The following is a 25614-nucleotide window of genomic DNA, read 5'->3' as shown; positions in this document are numbered from 1 at the left end:
ATCTTGGGTGACATGAAGTTCCTGAGAACTCAGAAGGCTGTCTAGCTTCTGTTATCTAGGCAGGCTTGTCAAATCAAGCTTCTGTCAGTTACTACCACAGCACAGGTAACCTCAGTGACAGACATAACAACTTCAAAGAGAGCCCTAGAGCTCTCAAATTACTCATATTATGACCCCCCCAGCACTGTATCAAACCAAATATTTTAAACAGTAGGAATATTAGAAATTCTACCCCTAAAAAAGAATACCTCCGTGGTGATGCGACAGGCTCCCTCCATTAGCGAGGATTTCTTCTCTAGCAGCTGCCTGTATTTGGAAACAAAACAACAAATAGATCACTTTGAGGTGAAAGAGTAAGACCCAACTCCCAAAGGAGATACATACTTTCTGGGCTAAATAATAAACGAGAAGCCTAATTTTCCTTTCTCTTAGGTTAACTGTATTTAAAGAACAATTAAAATATGCAGCCTAGCTTTATAAGTTTTTTTCTAGTGAATAGTCACAGTGTCTACAATTGTTACATCAAGATTCTAGAAAAGAAAAAGAAGGAAAAATGATCAATTCATCAGCACTAAATGATTAATAACAATAAAAAAATAGTTTTGTGAGGAGTCAGGTCCTACTCTGTAGTAAATATCTCACTATACCAACAAACATTAATTGACTGTATATGGTATGTCCAGAAAAGTACTAAGCAATTTACCTGGAATAACTCAGTTATTTTCACTAAAGCCTTATGGAATAATTTCAATTACTCCTATTTCACAGATAAAGAAAATGAGGCTTAGATGGTTAAGTTACTCGCCTAATATCATACAGTGGGCATTAAGACTCAAGATCACTTACAAAGCTATCAGGGATTAATGATAAAAACTCTTATGGAGAACATTTCTTAGGTCAATGCCTTGGGACAAATTACTTCTCAGGCTTATGGGTATCTAAGTGTGAAAAAAAAAAACCTTGTTTTATCCTCTTAACATGTTAGGCTCCAACTAGGCTCCTTATAGAGCAATAAGGTTAGAAAGATAAACACTTAAAGCAATATATAGAATGACTGAAGTACAGGGTGAAAGAAGGGTTAGAGAAACTGGAATGACATTCAATTCATGAGTATATAACAGATATGAGGTAAAATCCCTACAGTGCCTGAACCTCCCAGAATTACTTGGGTGTGTATAAACCATCAGAGGTAGGCCACAGTAGAAAAGGCCCTCCCTTCAGGAGGGACAGATGGACCACATTTCATTGCAAAGTAATTTATAAGAACCCTCATCACTGAGGATTTAGGGTTTTTCAAATGAATCATACATATGCTAGCTCTTCTCTAAGAGATTATGTCTTCTAACAAATTATTTTAAGTAAAGCAATAACTACTTGAAACCAGCAGCACTTAGAGAATGGCAGTTTGGCTTGGGAAAGAAGGAACACTTTCATTTTTGTAGTACTATGGGGAAGGGGCCTTTGGGTAGCCAGAGGGCAATACCAAAACACTAAAAGGCTAAGGTGACAGGAAAGGACTCAAACTTTTGAGGATGATGGATATGTTCATTATTTTGATTGGGGTTACAATTTCACAGGTGCATACATATGTCAAAACCCATGAAACTGTACATATTATGTGCAGTTTACTATATCTTAATTATACTTCAGAAAAGCTGTTTTTTTTTAAAAAAAAGAAAAAAAAAAAAAGGAGGCATAAGAGGGAGCCAACCATACCCTGTGGTTTGGGTCTAAAACTGTGCCAGTGAAAATCATCTTGTGGTGCTACCTTTGGCAGGCAACAGAGTTAACACTAGGACACCTGAGGCTTTAACAAACCCCAGTCTCCTCCTGCTTCCTCCACAGTCTAGTCTGTTTCTTCAACTCTAGGCATACTTGTCATCAGAAATATTGACTATCAAACAGAAGACGTTATAAAAATTAGACACTTAAGGTCATTTAAGAAATGTAATAGAAACTGCTGGCAAATGAACCTCAAAGGCCTACATATAACTTAAGCAAACAAAAAAATTATAAACCTAGAATGAGGAAATTACAGCAACATAGACCAAGAGCTTTAGAGCCGCTGACCTCAGAAGCAGTCACCATATGGAGCTGGGCGGGCTGCCAAAGTGATATCAAGGATTCCTGTAGTCTTCTGTTATTTAATTTAATCAGGTATTATATACTATAAGTAACATCCAAAGAATCACAGGCTACAGAATATTAATTTTAGAATATTAATTGTAATATGTATAGGGAATATGAATTTTAGACTTCTAATTCAGTATTCAATCCAGTGTAAAAATTATGTTTCTCATTTCTATGGGCTATCAACCAGGTAAACCACAAGTTATTAAAGACAGTCAAACTAAAATTCATAAACTGATAGTAAAGTTTACTTAAATTAATAAAAGAATGTAAGAGCTATATTCAGGTATGCAAAATTACCTCAGTTTGTTCAAACACAGTCAGTGGGTCACTGATTCCCCTGTAGTTAAAGGCAAAGTAGAAATAGATACATGCACCTGCATCATAAGTCTGAGTCACCCTAAAAAACAAACAGACAAAATCCCCCACAAGGCTTTAAGTTAAGTGAAATCAGATTTAACATCTAGAAACTTAAACACAAGATTGTCTGAATGATTTGCTTAAGCCATAATCTCATTCTCTACCCACCCTCTTACTCCGTGGACGGAAAATAGATTTGCTGGATAAAGGATATCTAAGAACTACTTGTACTATTTTTATAACTTTTTTGGTAAGTCTGGACTATTACCCCCAAAAATTTTTTTAATTTTAAGATAATGTAAATATTTCTCCAACTGGCCTGAAATAAACAAAATTCCAATTCCTCAGAAGGGTTTTTTTTCTTTTTTAACAAAGTATACTGCAGTTATAGACAGCCCCAAAACAGACTACATGGAACTTGGTAGTCCATTCTAAGTCTTCTAAGCTTCCTCAAAGTTAACAGAAATACATATGAGAACTTAAAACTAGAAAACAAGAAAAATGTTCAAATACTAAAAATGATCAGACTGGGTAAAACATAGCACCTTCACCAAGTTCACATTATTAGTAACAACTTTGAAAACAAATTGAATGACATGGCCTTAAGATAGTATCTCTGAAGGTTTTACACTCTAGGTCCCATATGTGTGCATGTTGTATATGTATTTGCAAAAGATATCAAGAATGTTAGATTAATAAATCATATACATGATATATATCTGGGCTTTCAAAATGTAATTAAGGTGAAGCATTTAAAAGGGAGCTAAGGTAATCACAGTCAAATCTCTGCATGCAATTTACAAAGGTTCCCAAAAAGAATTTAACTTAACAGAAAGAGCAAATACAGAGGAAATACTTTTTTTTACTACACAATACAAACAGAATCTAATCTAAAATTTTAATGGCCTTTTAGGCCAAATGTTAGGTGCCTCAGAACAGAAGAAATGAACTGTTTAACAATGCTACTGTCAATTTGCCAGCTGTGTTTTTCTTCTAGTGTTAATTCACCCATAAAAAAGATCCCTTGAATGTTTACATTTTAACTACCAGATTTACAAAGTTGAAGAAAAATTGGAAAACCATGTTAACTGCAAGGGCACTATCACTACGAATAACCAAATCTAAATAAATTTAAAGGATACATGAATGAAATGAGTTTACAGCAATTAGTAAAATATACATCACTCATATGAGAATCATTAATATCAATAAATAGAAAATATAACTAAATATTAATAGAACATTGCCACCTTCCAACAAATCCAAGAGCTATATTACACAATTCAGTTTTCAGTAGATAAGGAGGCTTCTAAAATTACAACAAAGCTTGAGTGATCAGTATCTCAAACAAAGTAAAAATAACATTTTTGGGAAAACCTTAATCTGGGGCCATTTCAGAAAGTGACAGAACTAATACCTTTTAATAGATCAATTCTATCATTTAAGACACGTAAACACTAATGTCTTCCAAAATCATCTGGACAAGAGAAAGTGTGGCTGCCAAAGTCATTATATTATTCTTTAATTTCTAAAAAATTTTTGTGCTATATACTTTTTGGAGTACTGTACTTGTGTTAGACTCACTGGTTAGGAAGTCCTTCCCACAAAACTTCCTCAGAAAATTTAGGGTTAGAATTCCTATTCCAATATACAAAGTACCTTTTAAAAGACAGAAATGAAATAAATGAACTTAATAAATGCATCCTACAGCTGAATTCTTTTCCTTGGGATCTTTGATTTCAATGAGATCTATAACTATTTTAAATTAATTTCAGAATAGCTTTTTAAAAAACTGGTTTAAAAATTACATCTCACACATTCAACATTTACACTCAACACAGAATAATCTCCTTAGCCACTGTTAATCAGCTCAAATCAAACTAAAGTAAAATCAAACTATAGTTAAGCGTTAATCAAGTATGTGCTATAAAAACTATATTTAAAACTCCTATTTAGCAAAATCATTCAATTAACTTAGACTTTGCACATTCTAAACTTTGGTTTTATAAGATGATCACAGAAGCTGAGCGTTCAGCTTTTACCAGAAAATCCTTCTTAAAAAAACAGCTATGTAATAAATGACATAGCAATTCAGAATATGTATACCAATTCTATCTACCTGCAATACAATACATAATGAAGATGCTTAGGCCTTATAAGTAAGTACCTTCTAAAGAACCAAGACTTAAGTATTGTTACAGAAGGTGTCCTAAGGCAGAATATTTTACTTCCCAATAACTTTCAGTAAGTAGTGGTATATCACAATGGTATTTTCATAATGAAGGGGGAGAAGTCTCAAGGGATGCTGAAGAGAGAGGTAAGGCAGAAGAAGGAAGAGAGGAGAGTATCTGTTAAGCTGCCACTTGACAAAGCAAAAGAATAAAAAATCCTCAACTACACAGAAATAGATTCTATTATTTTAAATGTTTCAGATTTTACTGTTAACAAATGACTTTCGGATTATTGGGCCTGTTTGTTTTCAGTTTTATAATAATAAAAGGCTTGACAGACTAGATTGTCAAGAGAAGAACTAAGTATCAACTTAGGTTGATAATATAAATAAATACACTTTTTTTCTTGCGGTTTAAGAACTTTAAGAGGTTCATTTTTTTTTTAATCAGTCATCAATTTTATACACATCAGTGTATATATGTCAATCCCAATCGCCCAATTCAGCACACCACCATCCCCACCCCACCGTGGTTTTTAAAGATACGTCCAAATTAAAAAAAAAAAAAAAAAAAAGAACAGGTACATTTTTACTCCTTTAATTTGGAAAGGTTGTCACCAAGATCAGTCACTAAGCTACCAGTAGCGTTACCATGTTATAAGTTTTTTATTAAACAGAACAAGGCCCCTTTCTCCCCTCCCTCAGATATATCGAATGCCCAGCCAAACATCTCTAAAATCCACATTTTAAGCCTTTACATTCCACCCCAAATATACTTGTTCTAACAGATGTTAATACACACACTTGACTTAGTACTTCCTGAAATGTTCTTCAAACCGTGTCTCTCCCACAAAGAAGCATAAAAGACTATTTCAAGGATACTCTTCTGACTGACGTGAACAGTTAAGGTATAAGAAAGATGTTTTCCTCACATCCCATGTAAGAATTTTATTGTCGTACCCAGCAAAAGCACAATCTAACATTCACAGAAAGATAGACAAGAAGAAAAGGCAGAGGGCTATGTACCAGATGATGGAACAAGATAAAACCCCAGAAAAACAACTAAATGAAGTGGAGATAGGCAACTTTCCAGAAAAAGACTTCAAAATAATGATAGTGAAGATGAACCAGGACCTCGGAAAAAGAATGGAGACAAAGATCGAGAAGATGCAAGAAATGTTTAACAAAGACCAAGAAGAATTAAAGAACAAACAGAGATGAAAAATACAATAAGTGAAATGAAAACTACACTAGAAGGGGGGCTTCCCTGGTGGCTCAGTGGTTGAGAATCTGCCTGCCAATGCAGAGGACACGGGTTCGAGCCCTGGTCTGGGAAGATCCCACATGCCGCGGAGCGACTAGGCCCGTGAGCCACAATTGCTGAGCCTGCGCGTCTGGAGCCTGTGCTCCGCAACAAGAGAGGCCGCAATAGTGAGAAGCCCGCGCACCGCGATGAAGAGTGGCCCCCACTTGCCGCAACTAGAGAAAGCCCTCGCACAGAAACGAAGACCCAACACAGCCATAAAAGAAAAAAAAAAAAAAAACTACACTAGAAGGAATCAATAGCAGAATAACTGAGGCAGAAGAACGGATAAGTGACCTGGAAGACAGAATGGTGGAATTCACTGCTGAGGAACAGAATAAAGATAAAAGAATGAAAAGAGGGGCTTCCCTGGTGGCACAGTGGTTGGGAGTCTGCCTGCCAATGCAGGGGACGCGAGTTTAGGCCCTGGTCCGGAAGGATCCCACATGCTGCGGAGCAACTGGGCCCGCGCGCCACAACTACTAAGCCTGCACTCTAGAGCCCTCGAGCCACAACTACTGAGCCCACGTGCCACAACTGCTGAAGCCCGTGTGCCTGGAGCCTGTGCTCTGCAACAAAAGGGGCCGCCGCGATGAGAGGCCCGTGCACCGCAGCGAGGAGTGGCCCCCACTTGCCGCAGCTAGAGAAAAGCCCACGTGCAGCAACGAAGACCCAAGGCAGCCAAAAATAAATAAATAAATAAACAAAAATTAAAAAAACAAAAGAATGAAAAGAAATGAAGACAGCCTAAGAGACCTCTGCGACAACATTAAACACAACAACATTCGCATTATACGGGTCCCAGAAGGAGAAGAAATAGAGAAAGGACCAGAGAAAATACTTGAAGAGATTACAGTGGAAAACATCCCTAACATGGGAAAGGAAATAGCCACCCAGGTCCAGGAAGCGCAGAGTCCCATACAGGATAAACCCAAGGAGAAACACGCCGAGACACATAGTAATCAAATTGGCAAAAATTAAAGACAAAGAAAAATTATTGAAAGCAGCAAGGGAAAAATGACAAATAACATACAAGGGAACTCCCGTAAGGTTAACAGCTGATTTGTCAGCAGAAACTCTACAAGCCAGAAGGGGTAGCATGATATACTTAAAGCGATGAAAGGGAAGAACCTACAACCAATATTACTTTACCCGGCAAGGATCTCATTCAGATTCAATGGAGAAATCAAAGCTTTAGAGACAAGCAAAAGCTAAGAGAATTCAGCACCACCAAACCAGCTCTACAACAAATGCTAAAGGAACTTCTCTAAGTGGGAAACAAAAGAGAAGAAAAGGACCTACAAAAACAAACCCAAAACAATTAAGAATATGGTCACAGGAACGTACATATCGATAGCTACCTTAAACGTAAATGGATTAAATGCTCCAACCAAAAGACACAGGCTTGCTGAACGGATACAAAAACAAGATCCATATATATACTGTCTACAAGAGACCCGCTTCAGACCTAGGGACACATACAGACTGAAAGTGAGGGGATGGAAAAATATATTCCAAGCAAATGGAAATCAAAAGAAAGCTGGAGTAGCAATACTCATATCAGATAAAATAGACTTTAAAATATAGAATGTTACAAGGGACAATGAAGGACATTATATAATGATCAAGGGATCAATCTAAGAAGAAGATATAACAATTATAAATATGTATGCACCCACCATAGGAGCACATCAATACATAAGGCAACTGCTAACAGCTATAAAAGAGGAAGTTGACAGTAACACAATAATAGTGGGGGACTTTAACACCTCACTTACACCAATGGACAGATCATCCAAAATGAAAATAAATAAGGAAACAGAAGCTTTAAATGACACAATACACCAGATAGATTTAACTGATATTTATAGGACATTCCATCCAAAAACAGCAGATTACACTTTCTTCTCAAGTGCGCACAGAACATTCTCCAGGATAGATCACATCGTGGGTCACAAATCAAGCCTCAGTAAATTTAAGAAAATTGAAATCATATCAAGCATCTTTTCTAACCACAATGCTATGAGATGAGATCAATTACAGGGAAAAAAACATAAAAAACACAAACAAATGGAGGCTAAACTATACGTTACTAAATAACCAAGAGATTACTGAAGAAATCAAAGAGGAAATCAAAAAATACCTAGAAACAAATGACAATGAAAACATGACGATCCAAAACCTATGGGATGCAGCAAAAGCAGTTCTAAGAGGGCAATTTATAGCTATACAAGCCTACCTCAAGAAACAAGAAAAATCTCAAATAAACAATCTAAACTTACACCTAAAGCAACTAGAGAAACAAGAACAAACAAAACCCAAAGTTAGTAGAAGGAAAGAAATCATAAAGATGAGAGCGGAAATAAATGAAATAGAAACAAAGAAAACAATACCAAAGATCAATAAAACTAAAAGCTGGTTCTTTGAGAAGATAAACAAAATTGATAAACCATTAGCCAGACTCATCAAGAAAAAGAGGGAGAGGATTCAAATCAATAAAATTAGAAATGAAAAAGGAGAAGTTAAAACAGACACTGCAGAAATACAAAGCATCCTAAGAGACTACTACAAGCAACTCCATGCCAACAAAATGGACAAGCTGGAAGAAATGGACAAATTCTTAGAAAGGTATAACCTTCCAAGGCTGAACCAGGAAGAAATAGAAAATATGAACACACCAATCACAAGTAATGAAATTGAAACTGTGATTAAAAATCTTCCAACAAACAAAAGTCCAGGACCAGATGGCTTCAAAGGTGAATTCTATCAAACATTTAGAGAAGAGCTAACACCCATCCTTCTCAAACTCTTCCAAAAAATTGCAGAGGAAGGAACACTCCCAAACTCATTCTATGAGGCCACCATCACCCTGATACCAAAACCAGACAAAGATACTACAAAAAAAGAAAATTACAGACCAATATCACTGATGAATACAGATGCAAAAATCCTCAACAAAATACTAGCAAACAGAATCCAACAACACATTAAAGGGATCACACACCATGATTAAGTGGGATTTATCCCAGGGATGCAAGGATTCTTCAATATATGCAAATCAATCAATGTGATACACCATATTAACAAACTGAAGAATAAAAACCATATGATCATCTCAATAGATGCAGAAAAAGCTTTTGACAAAATTCAACACCCATTTATGATAAAAACTCTCCAGAAAGTGGGCATAGAGGGAACCTACCTCAACATAATAAAGGCCATATACGACAAAGCCACAGCAAACATCATTCTCAATGGTGAAAAACTGAAAGCATTTCCTCTAAGATCAGGAACAAGACAAGGTTGTCCACTCTCACCACTATTATTCAACAAAGTTTTGGAAGCCCTAGCCACAGCAATCAGAGAAGAAAAAGAAATAAAAGGAATACAAATTGGAAAAGAAGAAGTAAAACTGTCACTGTTTGCAGATGACATGATACTATACATAGAGAATCCTAAAGATGCCACCAGAAAACTACTAGAGCTAATCAATGAATTTGGTTAAGTTGCAGGATACAAAATTAATGCACAGAAATCTCTTGCATTCCTATACACCAATGATGAAAAATCTGAAAGAGAAATTAAGGAAACACTCCCATTTACCATTGCAACAAAAAGAATAAAATACCTAGGAATAAACCTACCTAGGGAGACAAAAGATCTGTATGCAGAAAACTATAAGACACTGATGAAAGAAATTAAAGATGATACCAACAGATGGAGAGATATACCATGTTCTTGGATTGGAAGAATCAATATTGTGAAAATGACTACACTACCCAAAGCAATCTACAGATTCAGTGCAATCCCTATCAAATTACCAATGGCATTTTTTACGGAACTAGAACAAAAAATCTTAAAATTTGTATGGAGACACAAAAGACCCCGAATAGCCAAAGCAGTCTTGAGGGAAAAAAACGGAGCTGGAGGAATCAGACTCCCTGACTTCAGACTACACTACAAAGCTACAGCAATCAAGACAACATGGTACTGGCAGAAAAACAGAAACATAGATCAATGGAACAAGATAGAAAGCCCAGAGATAAACCTATGCACCTACGGTCAACTAATCTATGACAAAGGAGGCAAGGATATACAATGGAGAAAAGACAGTCTCTTCAATAAGTGGGGCTGGGAAAACTGGACAGCTACATGAAAAAGAATGAAATTAGAACACTCCCTAACACCATACACAAAAATAAACTCAAAATGGGTTTGAGACCTAAATGTAAGATCAGACACTATAAAACTCTTAGAGGAAAACATAGGAAGAACACTCTTTGACATAAATCACAGCAAGATCTTTCTTGATCCACCTCCTAGAATAATGGAAATAAAAACAAAAATAAACAAATGGGACCTAATGAAACGTAAAGGCTTTTGCACAGCAAAGGAAACCATAAAGACGAAAAGACAACCCTCAGAATGGGAGAAAATATTTGCAAACGAATCAATGGACAAAGGATTAATCTCCAAAATATATAAACAGCTCATGCAGCTCAATATTAAAAAAACAAACAACCCAATCCAGAAATGGGCAGAAGACCTAAATAGACATTTCTCCAAAGAAGACATACAGATGGCCAAGAGCACATGAGAAGCTGCTCAACATCACTAATTATTAGAGAAATGCAAATCAAAACTACAATGAGGTACCACCTCACACCAGTTAGAATGGGCGTCATCACAAAATCTGCAAACAACAAATGCTGGAGAGGGTGTGGAGAAAAGGGAACCCTCTTGCACTGTTGGTGGGAATGTAAATTGATACAGCCACTATGGAGAACAGTATGGAGGTTCCTTCCAAAACTAAAAATAAAATTACCATATGATCCAGCAATCCTAATATTGGGCATATACCCAGAGAAAACCATAATTCAAAAAGACACATGCACCCCAATGTTCACTGCAGCACTATTTACAATAGCTAGGTCACGGAAGCAACCTAAATGCCCATCGACAGACGAATGGATAAAGAAGATGTGGTACATATACACAATGGAATATTACTCAGCCATAAAAAGGAACGAAATTGGGTCATTTGTTGAGATGCGGATGGATCTAGAGACTGTCATACAGAGTGAAGTAAGTCAGAAAGAGAAAAACAAATATCGTATATTAACGCATGTATGTGGAACCTAGAAAAATGGTACAGATGAACCAGTTTGCAGGGCAGAAATTGAGACACAGATGTAGAGAACAAACGTATGGACACCAAGGGGGGAAAGTGGCAGGGGGTGGGGGTGGTGGTGTGATGAAATGGGCGATTGGGATTGACATGCATACACTGATGTGTATAAAACTGATGACTAATAAGAACCTGCTGTATAAAAAAATAAATAAAATAAAATTTAAAAATTAAAAAAAAAATTCAGTATTAAAAAAAAAAAAAGAAAGTACCATCTAGCTAATTGTAAAAGATATCTGTCCCTATGGGGCAACAAGTAGAATTAAGAAACATAATATGGTAATAGGAAAGTAGAAGATGGGAGAATGTAAAAAAAGGAAAAAAAAAATCACAGAAGAGATTCCAGTTTAAAGAGCACAGAAGTATTTCTAGTCTTGCAAAGCAAATATACAGAAATTATCATGCTCTGTTAACATATCAAGAGGGCCTAACAATTGGATGCCTTCATGAGGATTTGTCATTAAGGAAGAAAAACAAATATCCAAATTTTCCATACTAATACTAGTATGGATTGTCTACCTCAACCTTCATGTAACTATGTCACAATAATATATACGATGGCATTTATATAGCCCTTTATATGCTTTCTCATTTCATTCTTACAACAGTCCCTTCAAGGAGATATACTACCACTACTTTACTAATGATAAACTTAGAGCTCCAAGAGATTAAATTCCTAATAAATAGCAGAACAGTGCTTTCACTCTTTAGACACATGCAATGTTACAAAACAAAGAAATTTAAAAACTAAGAAGTTGCCATGGTGATGCAGTAGGCAGGAAGGCCCAGGTCTGCTTTCCTAGGCTGATATCAAGTGGTTCCAGGCTAATCAAAAGAACAATCATCATGAATAGAAATATACAGAAATGCTGTTGTGCTGAAGCACAACTGCTGTTTCAGGGTCCAACACTTAACAATAAAGATACTACATTAATTCCAAAATTACCTAACTTTTATTCATGCTTATATTGTAAGTATTTTGTTTGTTTCTAAATATTGGAGTTATATTCCTGAAAACCACACACACACACACACACAGCGAAAAAAAGAGAAGCAGTTATATAATACAGAATGTTTAATAAATTTTAAAGTGCTAGATTAGTACTGTATCATTTACTATAAAGTTCCCCTTCTCATGATCTGTCCTAATTTCCCTTTATTCTCTATTCTAATTAATTTGACAACTTTTGTTGAGAAGTCAAATGCTCAATTCAATATTTATACATTTAATCTTCCGGTGTTCACACAGAAAATTAATATCAAAAGATTGAACACAAAGTGCCCCTTCTTAAGAAAACCTCCTTTGGGGCTCCTGCTATTTAACTAAGAGACGACAAGATCATCAGTTAACTGTGCTCCAGTATGGATCATGACTGTCCCATATGGAAGATACTAGCCACATGTGGCATTTTAAATTTAAATCATTTGAAATTAATACAATTTAAAATTCAGTTCCACAGTCATACTAGCCACATTTCAACAGCTAAACAGCCACATGTGGCTGTGGCTATCATACTGGATAGGGCAGATACAGAACATTTCTGTTTTCACAGAAAGATCTATTAGAAAGCAACAAGTTAATCTTCATTTGGATCTTCTGGCTCCACTCATTACTATATTGCATACCCACTGATTTAATCAACAACTGACAAAGTGGTTAAAGTGCCTTTTCTCTGTTAAAGAAAGAGCTACATTGAATGTGTGTGTAATTTATAGTTTCTTGACCACATGTGTAATTTATAGTTTCAGTGAATGAAGGAGTCCTTCTCTTACTCCAGCAGCTCAGACATTTGGCTCTTTACCATTATGCTGTCCAGACAGGGTAGAAGGCTCACTCATGGAAGGGTGTTCTACTCCTAGGAAAGGGTGTTATACTCCTATCAGGCTCAGGACTACTGTAAAAATCCTAGTGGCACAGTCCTAACAAGGTGGCAAGTGAAGTTTAGGAAAGCTTGCTAAGTGGAACAGACTGAAGCTTTTCCTCAGCTCACAAATTACACTTCTCCATTAATTAAAAAAAAACAGTTTTTTTTTTTTTTCAGAAGAAGTAGTATAAGAACAACAACCAAAAAAAAACTCACCTGCATGTAGCAAGAGGAGCAAATTGAACACCTTTCTCTTTGCATTCCTTTGTTATTCTTTCTTTTACATTTCTACAGAGATCTACAACCCTAGAAAAAAATAATTGAATACAATATTAAGTTTTCACATAATTATAAAAAATCTAATTATTGCTGGTTTATCAGCATATTCAAGTCAGAAATTCTCTTAACTAAAACTTTCATACTCATTCCTTCAAGAATGAACAAGAGCTTTGATCATTCAAACTGGCCTTCCATTCATAACTTCAAGGGAGCAAAGTCCTTTCCCTTTTTGTCACAGGAAAGAAAGAAGGCAGAGGAGCATACTCAAGTCTCCTGAAGGCAGTTTGCTAAGCTAAGGAAAATCCAATTTCAAAATAAATTTAATTACAAGATTCTAAAAGCTTTTTTTAAAAAAAAAAAAAAGCTTTTTAAAAAGCTCTAAAGAAAATGTTAATGAAAATTCAATTCTGGGTTATAGGAATACCAACCTATATCCCATCTAAGAAGTTTTCCTTAATTTAAAAATAATTTAATTAATAATCATAGTGCTATACCAAATGTTCAACAGCCTATTTTCAAGCACTAAGCTAAAATCCAGCTCAACAAAGACTTACTGGACATGAACTATGTGTAAAGTTATGCTAGACTGTTTAATATGTTCAATATGAACAATGAAAACAGACAAGTGAGGCATAGTTCTTAAAGGGGAGGGAAGATTGATAATATTTAACAATATTAATCTGTTTTTTAATGTGAGCTGTAACACATTGTTACAACCATATATTCTGTTTCATCTGGAAAATAAAACTCTTAAAGTATATATCAGCCATTTTATTCTCCAATAAATATCCTGGCTACATATTGACACTGATTCTGCATTTTAAACCTTGGTCTGTTTAGAATCATGAGAAAGGAAAAGATACCAAAGAAACTTAAAAGGTTGGCCCAATTAGATAAAAACAGTAACATTTAAATGGATTATGCTTTATTGAACACATTAAAGTTATCTATATTTCCAATAAGAACAAAGAATAAATGATTAAAATATAAATTTGAAAAAGGTTTTAGTGTTTTATTAGCATGTCAATTTTTACTTTTATAGTGTCTGAAAGTTTTATAAAATCTGACTTTACAAAACAGCACTCAAGTTAAGTTCTGCTTTATTCTGCGAGAGTTGCAGGCAGATACAACTTATCAATGTTATCTATGCCTTATTTATAGAATGGTAAGGATATGTGTTTCTTAAAAATCTTTCATAAAGTATTTAGATTATTGAAATTTAATGTCTTTAATTTGAAAATCCAACTTACAAAACAGATACTTTAAATATAAATAAAGGGACTTCCCTGGTGGTGCAGTGGATGGGACTCCGCGCTCCCAGTACAGGGGGCCTGGGTTTGATCCCTGGTCGGGGAACTGGATCCCACATGCATGCTGCAGCTGGGAGTTCGCATGCTGCAACTAAGGAGCCCGCATGCCGCAATTGGGACCCGGCGCAACCAGATAAATAAATAAAATTTTAAATATAAATAAAATCTACTAAACTTTAATATCTACAGGAGTTCATGAATATCACAAATTTATACAAGTAACAAGTTCTTTATCATGACTCTAGAAAACAGAATTCAAGTGCTACTTGAATGAGGTACTTTCTAGAAATTATTTGTATGGAGTTCTGAAAGTATTTTCTCACAGAACTCATGCAAAGGTCAATGCAGTCCATTTGGACCAGTCACTACATAGGAAGTAAACAAAACTGTGTATACCTTTTTTTCTTTTGGCCGTGTGGCATGCAGGGTCTTAGTTCCCTGACCAGGGCTCGAACCTGAGCCTCTTGCGCTGGAAGCAAGGAGTCTTAACCACTGGACCAGCAGGGAAGTCCCATATTGTGTATACTTTTAAATTCTTACCTGACCTATTAGCAAATTTAACACTATTGACCATTTCCTCCTTGAAAAAAATTTCCCTCAGCTCCTCTCACAGCACTGGTTTTCCTCCAAATATTCTAGATTTTATTCCCCAATCTCCTTTGCTAGCGCTTATTTGTACAACTTAAATGAATCCTTTGTTTGTATCCCTTAAATGTTGGGGCTCCTTGGACTTCTTTCTCAGGCCTTCTTTCTTTTCTCTTCATCCATTTACCTGTTAAGTGTTTGTATATCTCCTTTGGTTTTAATCACAAATCTCAAGCTGATGTCTCTAAAATCTTCAAATCTCCAACTCGGACCTCTTAGGCAGCTATTTTTATAGGCTACATTCTTACACTATTCCATAGTTCATTCACAGGACTCTATGCAGAATATTCACTGAGCACCTAATAGGTGCAGTCATTGTGCTAGGGCCAGAGAGGAATACATAAAAATAAGTAAGACCAATAATCCCTTAAGAAACTTATGCATGAAAAGGCCAAGCAACCTAATAATGTGTGAGGGTTGAAGACCCTGATCCCATGGGTTGCTGCTAAACAAGGTCTCTACCTAGCTAAAGGTTTGTAAGAGAAAGCAAGTTACTAAATGGTAACAAGTAAATTTTATGTCAGGAATACAGCTGCTTTCCCTTAATTTTATTTATTAAAACTTCAGTTGAAGACGTTGTTTTAAATGAAAACCAAGTACGTAACCCTGTATAAAACAGATATAGTCAGTGGGTCAAAAAAGTATTTAAGAATATACAAGGAAAGTATAAAGAAAAATGAAAAGATAGTGCATGACTAGCTTCCACAGTTGGAAGAATTTAAAGACAAAATGGCGATCATAGGTAAGTAGTAATTGATGACAAGGAAATTCATACTACTGAAGAAGTAACACTACACTAACCCACTTTCCCCAGCAAGAAAAGGTATTAAAGACTAAAATGGTCTCTGAGACATCTATGAACAGCTCCCAAACTATATCTGCTGTTCAAACATGTCAGATGTTGATGAAGTGATAATTTTTTTTATTTATAAGATTTATTCCCCTTATTAAAATTTAGCATCAAAAATTGAATGCTGTGAATAAAATATTGATCCTATAAATTTGATTGCTGTCTTACAAGGCACGGACTGTGAGCATCAATACAGCAAAAGTCAAAACCCACAGTAGATGAAGACAATGTAGAAAAGTAAAAAGTTTTCTGGGGGAGGAAAAAAAGAGGTTAGGGTAGAACAAAAATGTTAAGATAAGTAACATCTAACAGGTATATTCAGGGGGATTTGTTATATCCTATATACTTTATTATAGATTTAAAATAGTAAATTTTATGAAGAAAAAGTAAAATGTAAGGTATACTAGAATAAAAACGTACTAACAACCTCAAGAATTTTTTATTACTGAGTTAACTCACAAGTCTATCTTTAATAAAACCACTTCATATTTCCTAATCAGTTTTTATTATTAATTCCTTAACCAATATTTGTATGTATATATGTGTATAATTTAAAAACAGAAATTATACATAATTTCTTAAATTGGGTTTCTTTCAGAAATCACTTAATTTCAAGTGAAGATCTTGCTTAACAGTGTACATACAAATATCAAAAGCTAAATGAAATACTACAAAAGAAGGTTATATTTTGGGGGGACTTTTTAGAGAACATTTAAGCATATTAACCATTTAAGAATTTAAATCAAAGCTAAGTAAAATCACATAGTGACATTTAGTGTTCAGTAAAATTCTTTAAAATGTAAACTGCGGTAATAACTTCCTTCTATGCGACATGGACAAATCTGTCTAAAATTTTTAAAATGGCTTGCAAATATGACATTCTGATGAAGATATTAAGTTAAATAAAAGTGATTACCTTGTTTCAACGTTTCCTTACAAAATTTTAAAAGTTTACATATTCACACACAATAAATTACTTCAGCAATTGTATAGCGTATTTTAATAATATCAGGCATTTTATTTCATTTTACCTGTCCCAAGGAGCAGAAGTCTCAAAAGATTCCCCTAATACATAGTATTCCAAACCCAAATCCTGTTAAGACATATACACAAAATTAAGAAATTACAACAGATGCAGAAGAGTCCATAATATTAGTAGTATTTCATGTTCATTATTAGTATTTCATGTTTCTAATTCAACCTCCTGGGCTCTTTACTATCTTCCTCAAAAGAGCATGGGAAAGTGGCCCCAAGTGTGAGATATAATCTCCAGAAGGACAGAAACTTTGTCTTGTTTTCCTCTGTGCCCTTGGCACCAGGCAGAGTGTCTGACACACGGAAGGAACTCAAATATTTCTCTAATGAATGGAGTCTCTATCCAGAAACTGTCTATGTACATGCAGAGAATACTAGCAGGACAGATTTTTAGTGGCCTAAAGAGCAAATTAACCAATACCAAAAAGTTATCATCAGGATCAAAGGAGCAGGGAGATAGGGAAGTTGGGGGAGGAGGGACTAGAGAAAGGAAAAGATACCCTTTAAAGTCAACTTTTCTTTAAAAATAAATTAGAAAATAGTGTCTCTCTTTGTAGTGACTAAATAGATAGACTATCTGGAACCACTTCGGCTAGGAAAATATATTTTATAGCATACAAGATATAATGCTTATATGATAAGTAACTTATAATACTAAATTTTTTACTCAGTACAATTCTGTTTTAGTATCAAAACTAGAAAGAGCAATTCATAAGCCACCACAGAAGTATAAAGGTATGAAAGACAATTTTATAAGGTAGAAAAATCCTGGACTCATATGAGTACAATGATGTGCTAAATTACAGTAGGTTAAAATTTAAGAAAATAAAGAAAATAATTTTATTCACTTATAGAAAAAGTATTGTTTGCAACATAAACTGATAAAGGAAATGTGAGATAACTTACTCGAATGTATGCAATGACATAGGTCAGCAAATAACCTCTCTGTCCATTATCTTCTCCAGCTGCCAATCCACTGTAATTAAAGAACAAACTGTCAATACATTTCAAATGAACTATTAAAAATATATAAAACTAACCAAACTGATACAATACCTCAAGATAACTGCTTAACAGATTAACAAATGTTACTTTACATCTCATTTTTATTTCAATCTCATTTATCATAAATGTATCAATGAGCTGTCAAGAGATTAGTCTTGGATAACAAAAATATTTTTAATATTCAGTTTGGTAATTAATTTTATATCTACCAAACTAGTAAAACTGACTGATATGAACTCAACTACTTCTACTCATACTGTCAAAAGAACAGAGAATTAGCCACGAGAAACAAGCTTAAATAATCGTCACAAGCATAACAAGATACTTAAAATACTCTTATTTTATACTCATATTATATTTTTACCTGTATATTCATGTATTATAGTCTTATTCATATATAAAGATTTGCAGTGACTGACTAGGATCTTCCAAACACCGAGAAGTTTCTTGAATACTTGAGCACATAGTATTTGGAGTATTAGACATGGTGTTTACTTTATGGGATTTATGATTTAAAAGACAGACAAAACATACTTACACAGATACATTAAAATTTATGAAGCAACATACAGGCAAGTACAAGAGCAACAGCATGAACACATCCATTTCAATTGGAAAGTAGCTTTGTACAGAAGCTGTATTTGGTGATCTAGTTAGAATCAATCCCATATAACATATATTTCAGTCCAAGTACTCTGCTTTGTTAAAGTCATTCTAATTTAAAAAGACTATGAATGATTACTGATTTCCACTACCTTCAGTAGAGAGTTTTTAATTTTGCTTTTTTCCATCATTGGGCAGAAATTAAATTTTAAGTAGTCTTAGTCAACTAAATAAAACTTATCCCAAATTCTCAAAGTACCCACTAAAAATTCCTCAATAAAAACGAATAAAAGGAAAAATATCTTTTCTTGTGGCTTCCTTGAGTCATGATTGATGGCTAATTTTTATGTCTCTCTTCGTAATACCCTAACTGCACCTACTTGGTCTCAGGATGCTGAGCCCTTAACCATGGTGTTGCTTAAGACTCAGGTTTTGAATCTCTGTGATTTGAGCCTCTTCTCATTTCTCTTATGAATTCAGTTAACGCCTTACAGTTAAATCCTTTCTTTCCCCGATGTTTTGCCTGAATTTGGCAGTAAGTAAGTAATACAATGTAGATGTACCCTTGTTCTACACAAATACTGTAAGGCAATTTTCAGCTAGGACGTATGGGCTAAATCAGATTTCCTGACTTTGTATTATAGTTGGATATACACGAATTAGTGTCATCCAGAAGGAATGGCAAAGACTTGACAGGAGCAGCTCTAGTCTAGAACTACATGGGGAAAGGGTATAATGAAATGAAGGGGGGCATTTGTTACTAGAATGTTAATGAGCAAAGAAAACAACTTAGGTCAAGCAGCTAAGATTGAAAAGTAAGAAGAAACAGAAGACAATTCTGGGTTAGATGTGTATGGATGTGACGTTGGGGTAGGGAGTCAAATAAAGTTCCAAAACAAAAAGTAAACTAGTCAGAAAATTGCTGTGGCAGGTGCCTGGAGGAAAACAGATGAACCCAAACCTCAGGTAGATATGAATCTGAGTCAGACACTAACTCCAAGAGAGAAAAAACCCTACTGATCTAGGAAAGACACAGTTCATGCTAGGCCTACAGGTAGAAGGAAAGGAAAGGAGCATGAAGACTAGGAAAGGGTGCAAGAGACCATTGCTGGGAATCACACTCAGGTGCATTCTGAGTATGTACTTGGTGAGAAGTAACAGGTATGAACGTTAAGTAGGCCTGTCTCTCCTATATCAGGCCTACTGATATAAGATATAGCATCCTAATATATCAGGATGAGAAAAAGTCCAACTCTGAAGTCCCAGGTCAAGCCATTTTTCTTTAGACCCTCTTCTAATATCTGGCCAAGGGGAAAAAAAAGATCTGTCCCACTTGGAATCTAGTGTGACAAACCACACAGAAATATGCATTTTCTTACCCAAAGCAGGAAGAAACTGGATGTCCATTCTAAATTCATAAACCCCCCAAAAGAATAAAAGTCATTCTGGGTTCGCTTTTCTGAATCACAGGTTTCCCTGCAAATTTAGCTTCTTGGAACCTCTCTTTTTTTAGCTTTCAGAACTATCTAGTCTTCTAGCCAAAATGACTTTAAGATACAATATGTAAACAATAGTAGGGCTTAGAAATTAAATGCTTCTAACTTGCCACTTTTGCAGCCACTCCAAAAAACTATACTTAAATTCAACTGCCTTATGTTAAAGTAGCAACATCCATCCCCTACTTCCTTAAAATATCAATTAACAAGGTTCTTAAAGAAACTTAAAGCTGTTACATGAGGAAGGACTGGGAAGACTACTGAAAGAGGAATGAGAGATAATCTTTTTATATAAAAGAACCATCTGGTGAACCTAATCACCCTCATGTTGAATTACATTAAACAATTTAAGCACTTTAATACTTTAAATATAACCCTTTAAAAATAACAATAGCATATTACCTTAAGTTCTATGGTAAATGTCAAGGCATCTGTCATGATTGGTGACAGGTAATGTTTACTCTGCTTAGCTCTTAGAGAAGTTAAAGTACATTACTAGCAACCACAGATAAACAACCAAAGTATGATTATTCAACATTTGGCTATTATATTCTATTGGATCATATGTGTTCAAAGGTATTTAACAGTGTTTGCGTGGGAGTGGAAGGCAAAAAGGAAAAATGGCTAAGATAACTCACAAAAATGTTCTCAACTGTTGGGAGTACTTCATTAAAAACAATCAATTTAAAGCCAATGAGGTGGGCTTCCCTGGTGGTGCAGTGGTTAAGAATCTGCCTGCCAATGCAGGGGACACGGGTTCGAGCCCTGGGCTGGGAAGATCCCACATGCCATGGAGCAACTAAGCCCATGTGCCACAACTACTGAGCCTGCGCTCTAGAGCCCGCGAGCCACAGCTACTGAAGCCCCTGCGCCTACAGCCCGTGCTCCGCAACAAGAGAAGCCACCGCAATGAGAAGCCCGCGCACCGCAATGAAGAGTAGCCCCCGCTCGCCGCAACTAGAGAAAGCCCGTGCGCAGCAACAAAGACCCAACACTGCCAATAAATAAATAATAAATTCTAATAAATAAATAAATAAATAAATAAATAAAGCCAGTGAGGTGGTGGAAACAGGATAAAACAAAAGAACAGAAAATAAAGAATAGATTAACAATGCCCTAATTCGAAATAAAATACATGAGCTAAATTAACTTATGAAAACTTTATTAGAAAGAAACTTAGTGATGCTTTCCTCCAGCTAGTTATGCAGGAGAAATTATTGAGGAATGAGGGTTGGCAGGGTAGCATCTTATGAAAAATATCCTTGAATCTTTCAGTGGTTAGAACAAAGAACTAGTGCCTAGAGAGAACTGGGGAAAAACCAGGACTACTGCTGGAAAACCACGCAAAGATATACTTCCAAGTATCAAAAAATCAAAAGAGCCCTAAGTCACCTGCCTAGTGATAGCCTAGGGTTGTTCAACACAGATTTCTGCATCTAAATGAAGGGCGCCAGATGAAAGTATATTAAGAAATTTATTATAAACATAACTAAGAAGTAGCAAATAATAATAGCAAAAAAAATGACACTCCAATCAGGGTCTAAGTTTTTAATGCTTTACCCTTGCTTTAAATAGATACCTCATTTAATATAACCTATTTTTAATGGATGAATTTGATATAAGTTTGTTGTTTAGTTTAAGCAAATTGCTGGAATTAAATCAATAATTCTGGGGCCTTGTTATCAGTATCCAAAGAGATCTGGATTCACCTTAAGAAAGATTCACTATTACTTTCAAGTTGTAAATGGCTGCTGTTACATGAGAAAAACAAAACTGGCATTACATGAAAAGCCAGTTCTCGACAGTTGGTGGCTCAAATTAAATAAAACTGACAACATGGTTCCGATAAATACCTAAAGATTAAAATATACTGTTTCAAGGGTGGCACAGTAATTAGGCATAAATAAAGTAGAATAAAAGATGTCAGGGAAAAATAAAGTATTCAGTTTCATAAATCCTTTCAATAAATATTTAATCAAGCATCTAGTATATACCAGGCATCAATGGTGATGCCCCAAAAGAGACAGATCATGCCCTATAAAAAGTATGTGTGCGTTAGGACAGAAAGGCCTTTTGTCATCATCCTATCCCAGTCTAACAGGAAATGCGGCACATTACTAACTAGTAATGATTTGCTGGCTACTCTGAATTGGAATTATAATTATAGATCCCACAAAGTGCAATCTCTGGGTGTGTGTATGTGTGTGTATCTGTTGGAGGTGGGGGTGGGGAGTAGTGAGGTGAAATTAAGCAAATTTAACCTTACATACAGTGATTAAAATATTATAGCATCCATTTCCCTACAAATGACTCTGGAAATTTTTGAAATCCCAAATAAATATTTAAATATATAAAGAAATAACTTTTAAAAGTTTCAGTCTCTAATATTTAAGGCTAAGTAGATATAAAAGACTTAATTTAGATGTAAAAGGTTTTCATTTAAAACTCCTTTACTGTTTGTTTCTCACTAATATCATGGGTTTAAAAAGTTTTTAAATCAAATTATATATGTACTCCACATAACTTAGAAACTAAAAAATATGTACATGAACATTTCAAAAAATTTCAGAGATAACCTTATATCCAACCCATCCACTCATTAAATGAATCCTTACAGCACTCTTAACTAATTTAGCTAAAACATCAATAATTCCCAAAAAGGTACTGTGGAGAAGAAAAAGTGAAAGATTAATGAATTTCACCTTTTACTAAAAAAATTATAATTCCACTTGCCAATTTCAGAATAGGGTAAAAATAAAACTGAGAGATTATTTTGCAGTGCTCAAAAACAGTACAAAGGTAAAGTAAAAATTAAGCCCAAGATTAGATCTTTTTCTAAGAATACTGCACTTGAATACTAAGTTCAGAAAATCCTAAAAACAAAGGGCTGAACATTATATATGAGGAAAACACATAAAAGTGGAGCATTCTAAGACATATGGCTCTAAATTAAGCGTGCATTTGTTCTCATAAAGAACAGCAAGAAAGGGGAAAAAAAGAAATAAAAGTAAATATTTACAAAGAACCCAGATTAAGGATAATGTGTATGATATATTTTAAGCTCTGAAATTAAAAAAAAAAAAAAAAAAGACTGGTATCCAGAAAACTGTTTATTACGTACTTAAAAAGGAAAGGAAAAAAATGTAGTCCTGATAAATGGCGCTTTCACTATAGTTCTTCTCATCGATCAATCTTATAATCCATCAAGTGGACAGACAGAAACCACCCAATCATTATTCAGTTGGTTACAGATGTGAAATGTTTTCAGTTTCTTTATACCAGCACAAAACAGTAAGTGACAGGAAGTGGAGTATAGATAATTTATCAAACACTTTTGATTAAACACAATTTCCTTTTAAAAACATACTTATAGCACGTTTTATATATACTATTACCACTAAATAGCAACATGACTATGAATTTTTTTCCATTTCACTTAGCACAACAAACAAAATATTATAAAATTATCATTAATGAAAAAATACAATAAAAAGATTCACTATGTCACATATACGATTAGACAAGTAAGAGCAACATACCAGTCTAGCCTTCTACAAACTTTAGAAGTAAACCAACATAATATTTCAAGTTGACTACCATATATTACCATAAATTTAATACTGAAAAGTGTACATTAACAACTGCTGGGAGATATCAGAATTTTAGCTTAACTTTCTCTTGGCATTATGAACTGAAAGCCATACCCAAATTTTGCAGCAATGTCATACACTTGTTTTTCATGTTGAAGAACCTTCTCACGGTCCCCCTCAAACAGTAATGTAGCGACACTTAGCTGATTTGGATCAAATCCTTTAAACTACAAAAGAATATTATTATTACAGATAAGTCTTAGCCTACAAAATAGTAAATCAAAATACATTTTGCTCTTTTTTTCTTCTGATCTGAGCTCAAACATACCAGCTCTTCAAAATTTGAGCTTTGGAACTTTACACGTCAATCAAAAAGAATGCTTAATGTACCTATTTAGGTCATTACAATAGAACAGCACTCAGGAAGAACACTTCATTTTAAAGTATGCCAAGGTATCAATTATAATGACAGACTGGTATGGAAATACAACAAATTAACTTGTAAGAATTATAACTGTACCAAAGAATCAAATAAAACTACCAAAATGATAGAACATAATAAAGTAGCAGGATGTTGGGGGGGAGTAAAAACCAGCAGCACCCTTACATACCACCAATAACTTCTTATTAAGTAACATTTTCAAAGGAGACCTTATGTATAAAACAATATAAAACATCTAAGAATAATCTTAAAAGGAAATATATAACTTCATTAGGAAAACATGTCTTAAAAAAAGATGAGAGAAACGTATGTTCCCAAATGCATAAACTAAGTATTATAAATTGGTCGACTTTTGCCCAAATTAATATACTAGTTTATTCCAATTTTAATAAAAACCTCAATGAGCTTCCTAAAATGATGAAGAGTTTCTAAAAATTTTCCAGGATAATGAACAGGTAGATAATGGTGATAACAAGGAAAATTCTGAAAAATAAGAGGAAGAACTAGATCTACAGCAATTAAATCCATTTAATTTTTCAAGAACAAAAGCTCTTTTCAAGAACAAAAGCTATTACATAAAAATGTCTTTTTCTCATATAAGTATATGAGAAAATGTCTTAGACATGGCAAATCAATATAAGAAAAGCAAGGACAGGTTAGTTAATGGTGCTGTCACAACTAGTTAGCAATCAGGAGAGCAAGAGGTGAAGATTAACTTAGTTTTTTATCTCACATCATAAAATTGAAATAAAGTCAAACAGTAATAAAGACAAAAAGTTTTAAAATTCCTTTTTAACAAATAAGTGAGAGAGAGAAGAAACTGGTCCTAATCATAGTTCTGGAGGAAGATAGGCTTTTCTAAGCTTAAAAGTAATTAAATAATCACAGGAAAGATATAAAAATTAGAACCTTTGCACCAAAAAAAAAAAAAAAAAAGAAAAGAAAGAAACCTTATTAAAAAGGAGTCAACTGACTGGAAAAATTATTTACAACATTTATGAAAAAGGCATCTAATAATTCCACTTTTCAAAAGGCACACAGCAAGGCATTAAACCATTCCCCCCGCCCCCCCAAAAAAAAACAAAAAGAAAAACCCATGAAGTTGCTACCCCTAGCAAAATAACCACATTCAACTAATTCACAAAAAATTACATCTAGGAAATACAGGGAAATGGTCAGTCTCATTAGAATTTCAAGAAATATCAACTAAAATAAAATACTATTTCCCCCCTGGATTTACTAAATTTAAAACAAAACAAAACAAAAAATCCCATATGTAATAGCAAGGATGAAATCCAAAAATGGTACATATGCATTGTCATGTGTCAAAAGTTTTAAAAAAC

At 34.6% G+C, this 25614-nt stretch overlaps 1 protein-coding gene across 1 annotated transcript in view; it reads right to left on the bottom strand.

The window, feature by feature from the left end:
- Nucleotides 1–25614, bottom strand: part of AGPS (alkylglycerone phosphate synthase) — a 142390-nt gene that overhangs the window by 21262 nt on the left and 95514 nt on the right. The window contains exons 14-19 of the mRNA XM_082466714.1: nt 23944–24056; nt 18042–18111; nt 17132–17193; nt 13233–13322; nt 2431–2530; nt 249–306 (exon numbers count right to left, since the gene is read on the bottom strand). Of these exons, the coding sequence (XP_082322840.1) occupies nt 249–306; nt 2431–2530; nt 13233–13322; nt 17132–17193; nt 18042–18111; nt 23944–24056 (493 nt within the window). The remainder of the gene's footprint in view (nt 1–248; nt 307–2430; nt 2531–13232; nt 13323–17131; nt 17194–18041; nt 18112–23943; nt 24057–25614) is intronic.

The sequence above is a fragment of the Balaenoptera physalus genome (assembly GCF_965194825.1).
Source record: "Balaenoptera physalus genome assembly, chromosome: 6".
NCBI classification, from domain to species: Eukaryota; Metazoa; Chordata; class Mammalia; order Artiodactyla; family Balaenopteridae; genus Balaenoptera; species Balaenoptera physalus.
Note: the sequence above shows the minus strand (reverse complement) of the source record. Positions and strands in the feature narration are given on the sequence as shown.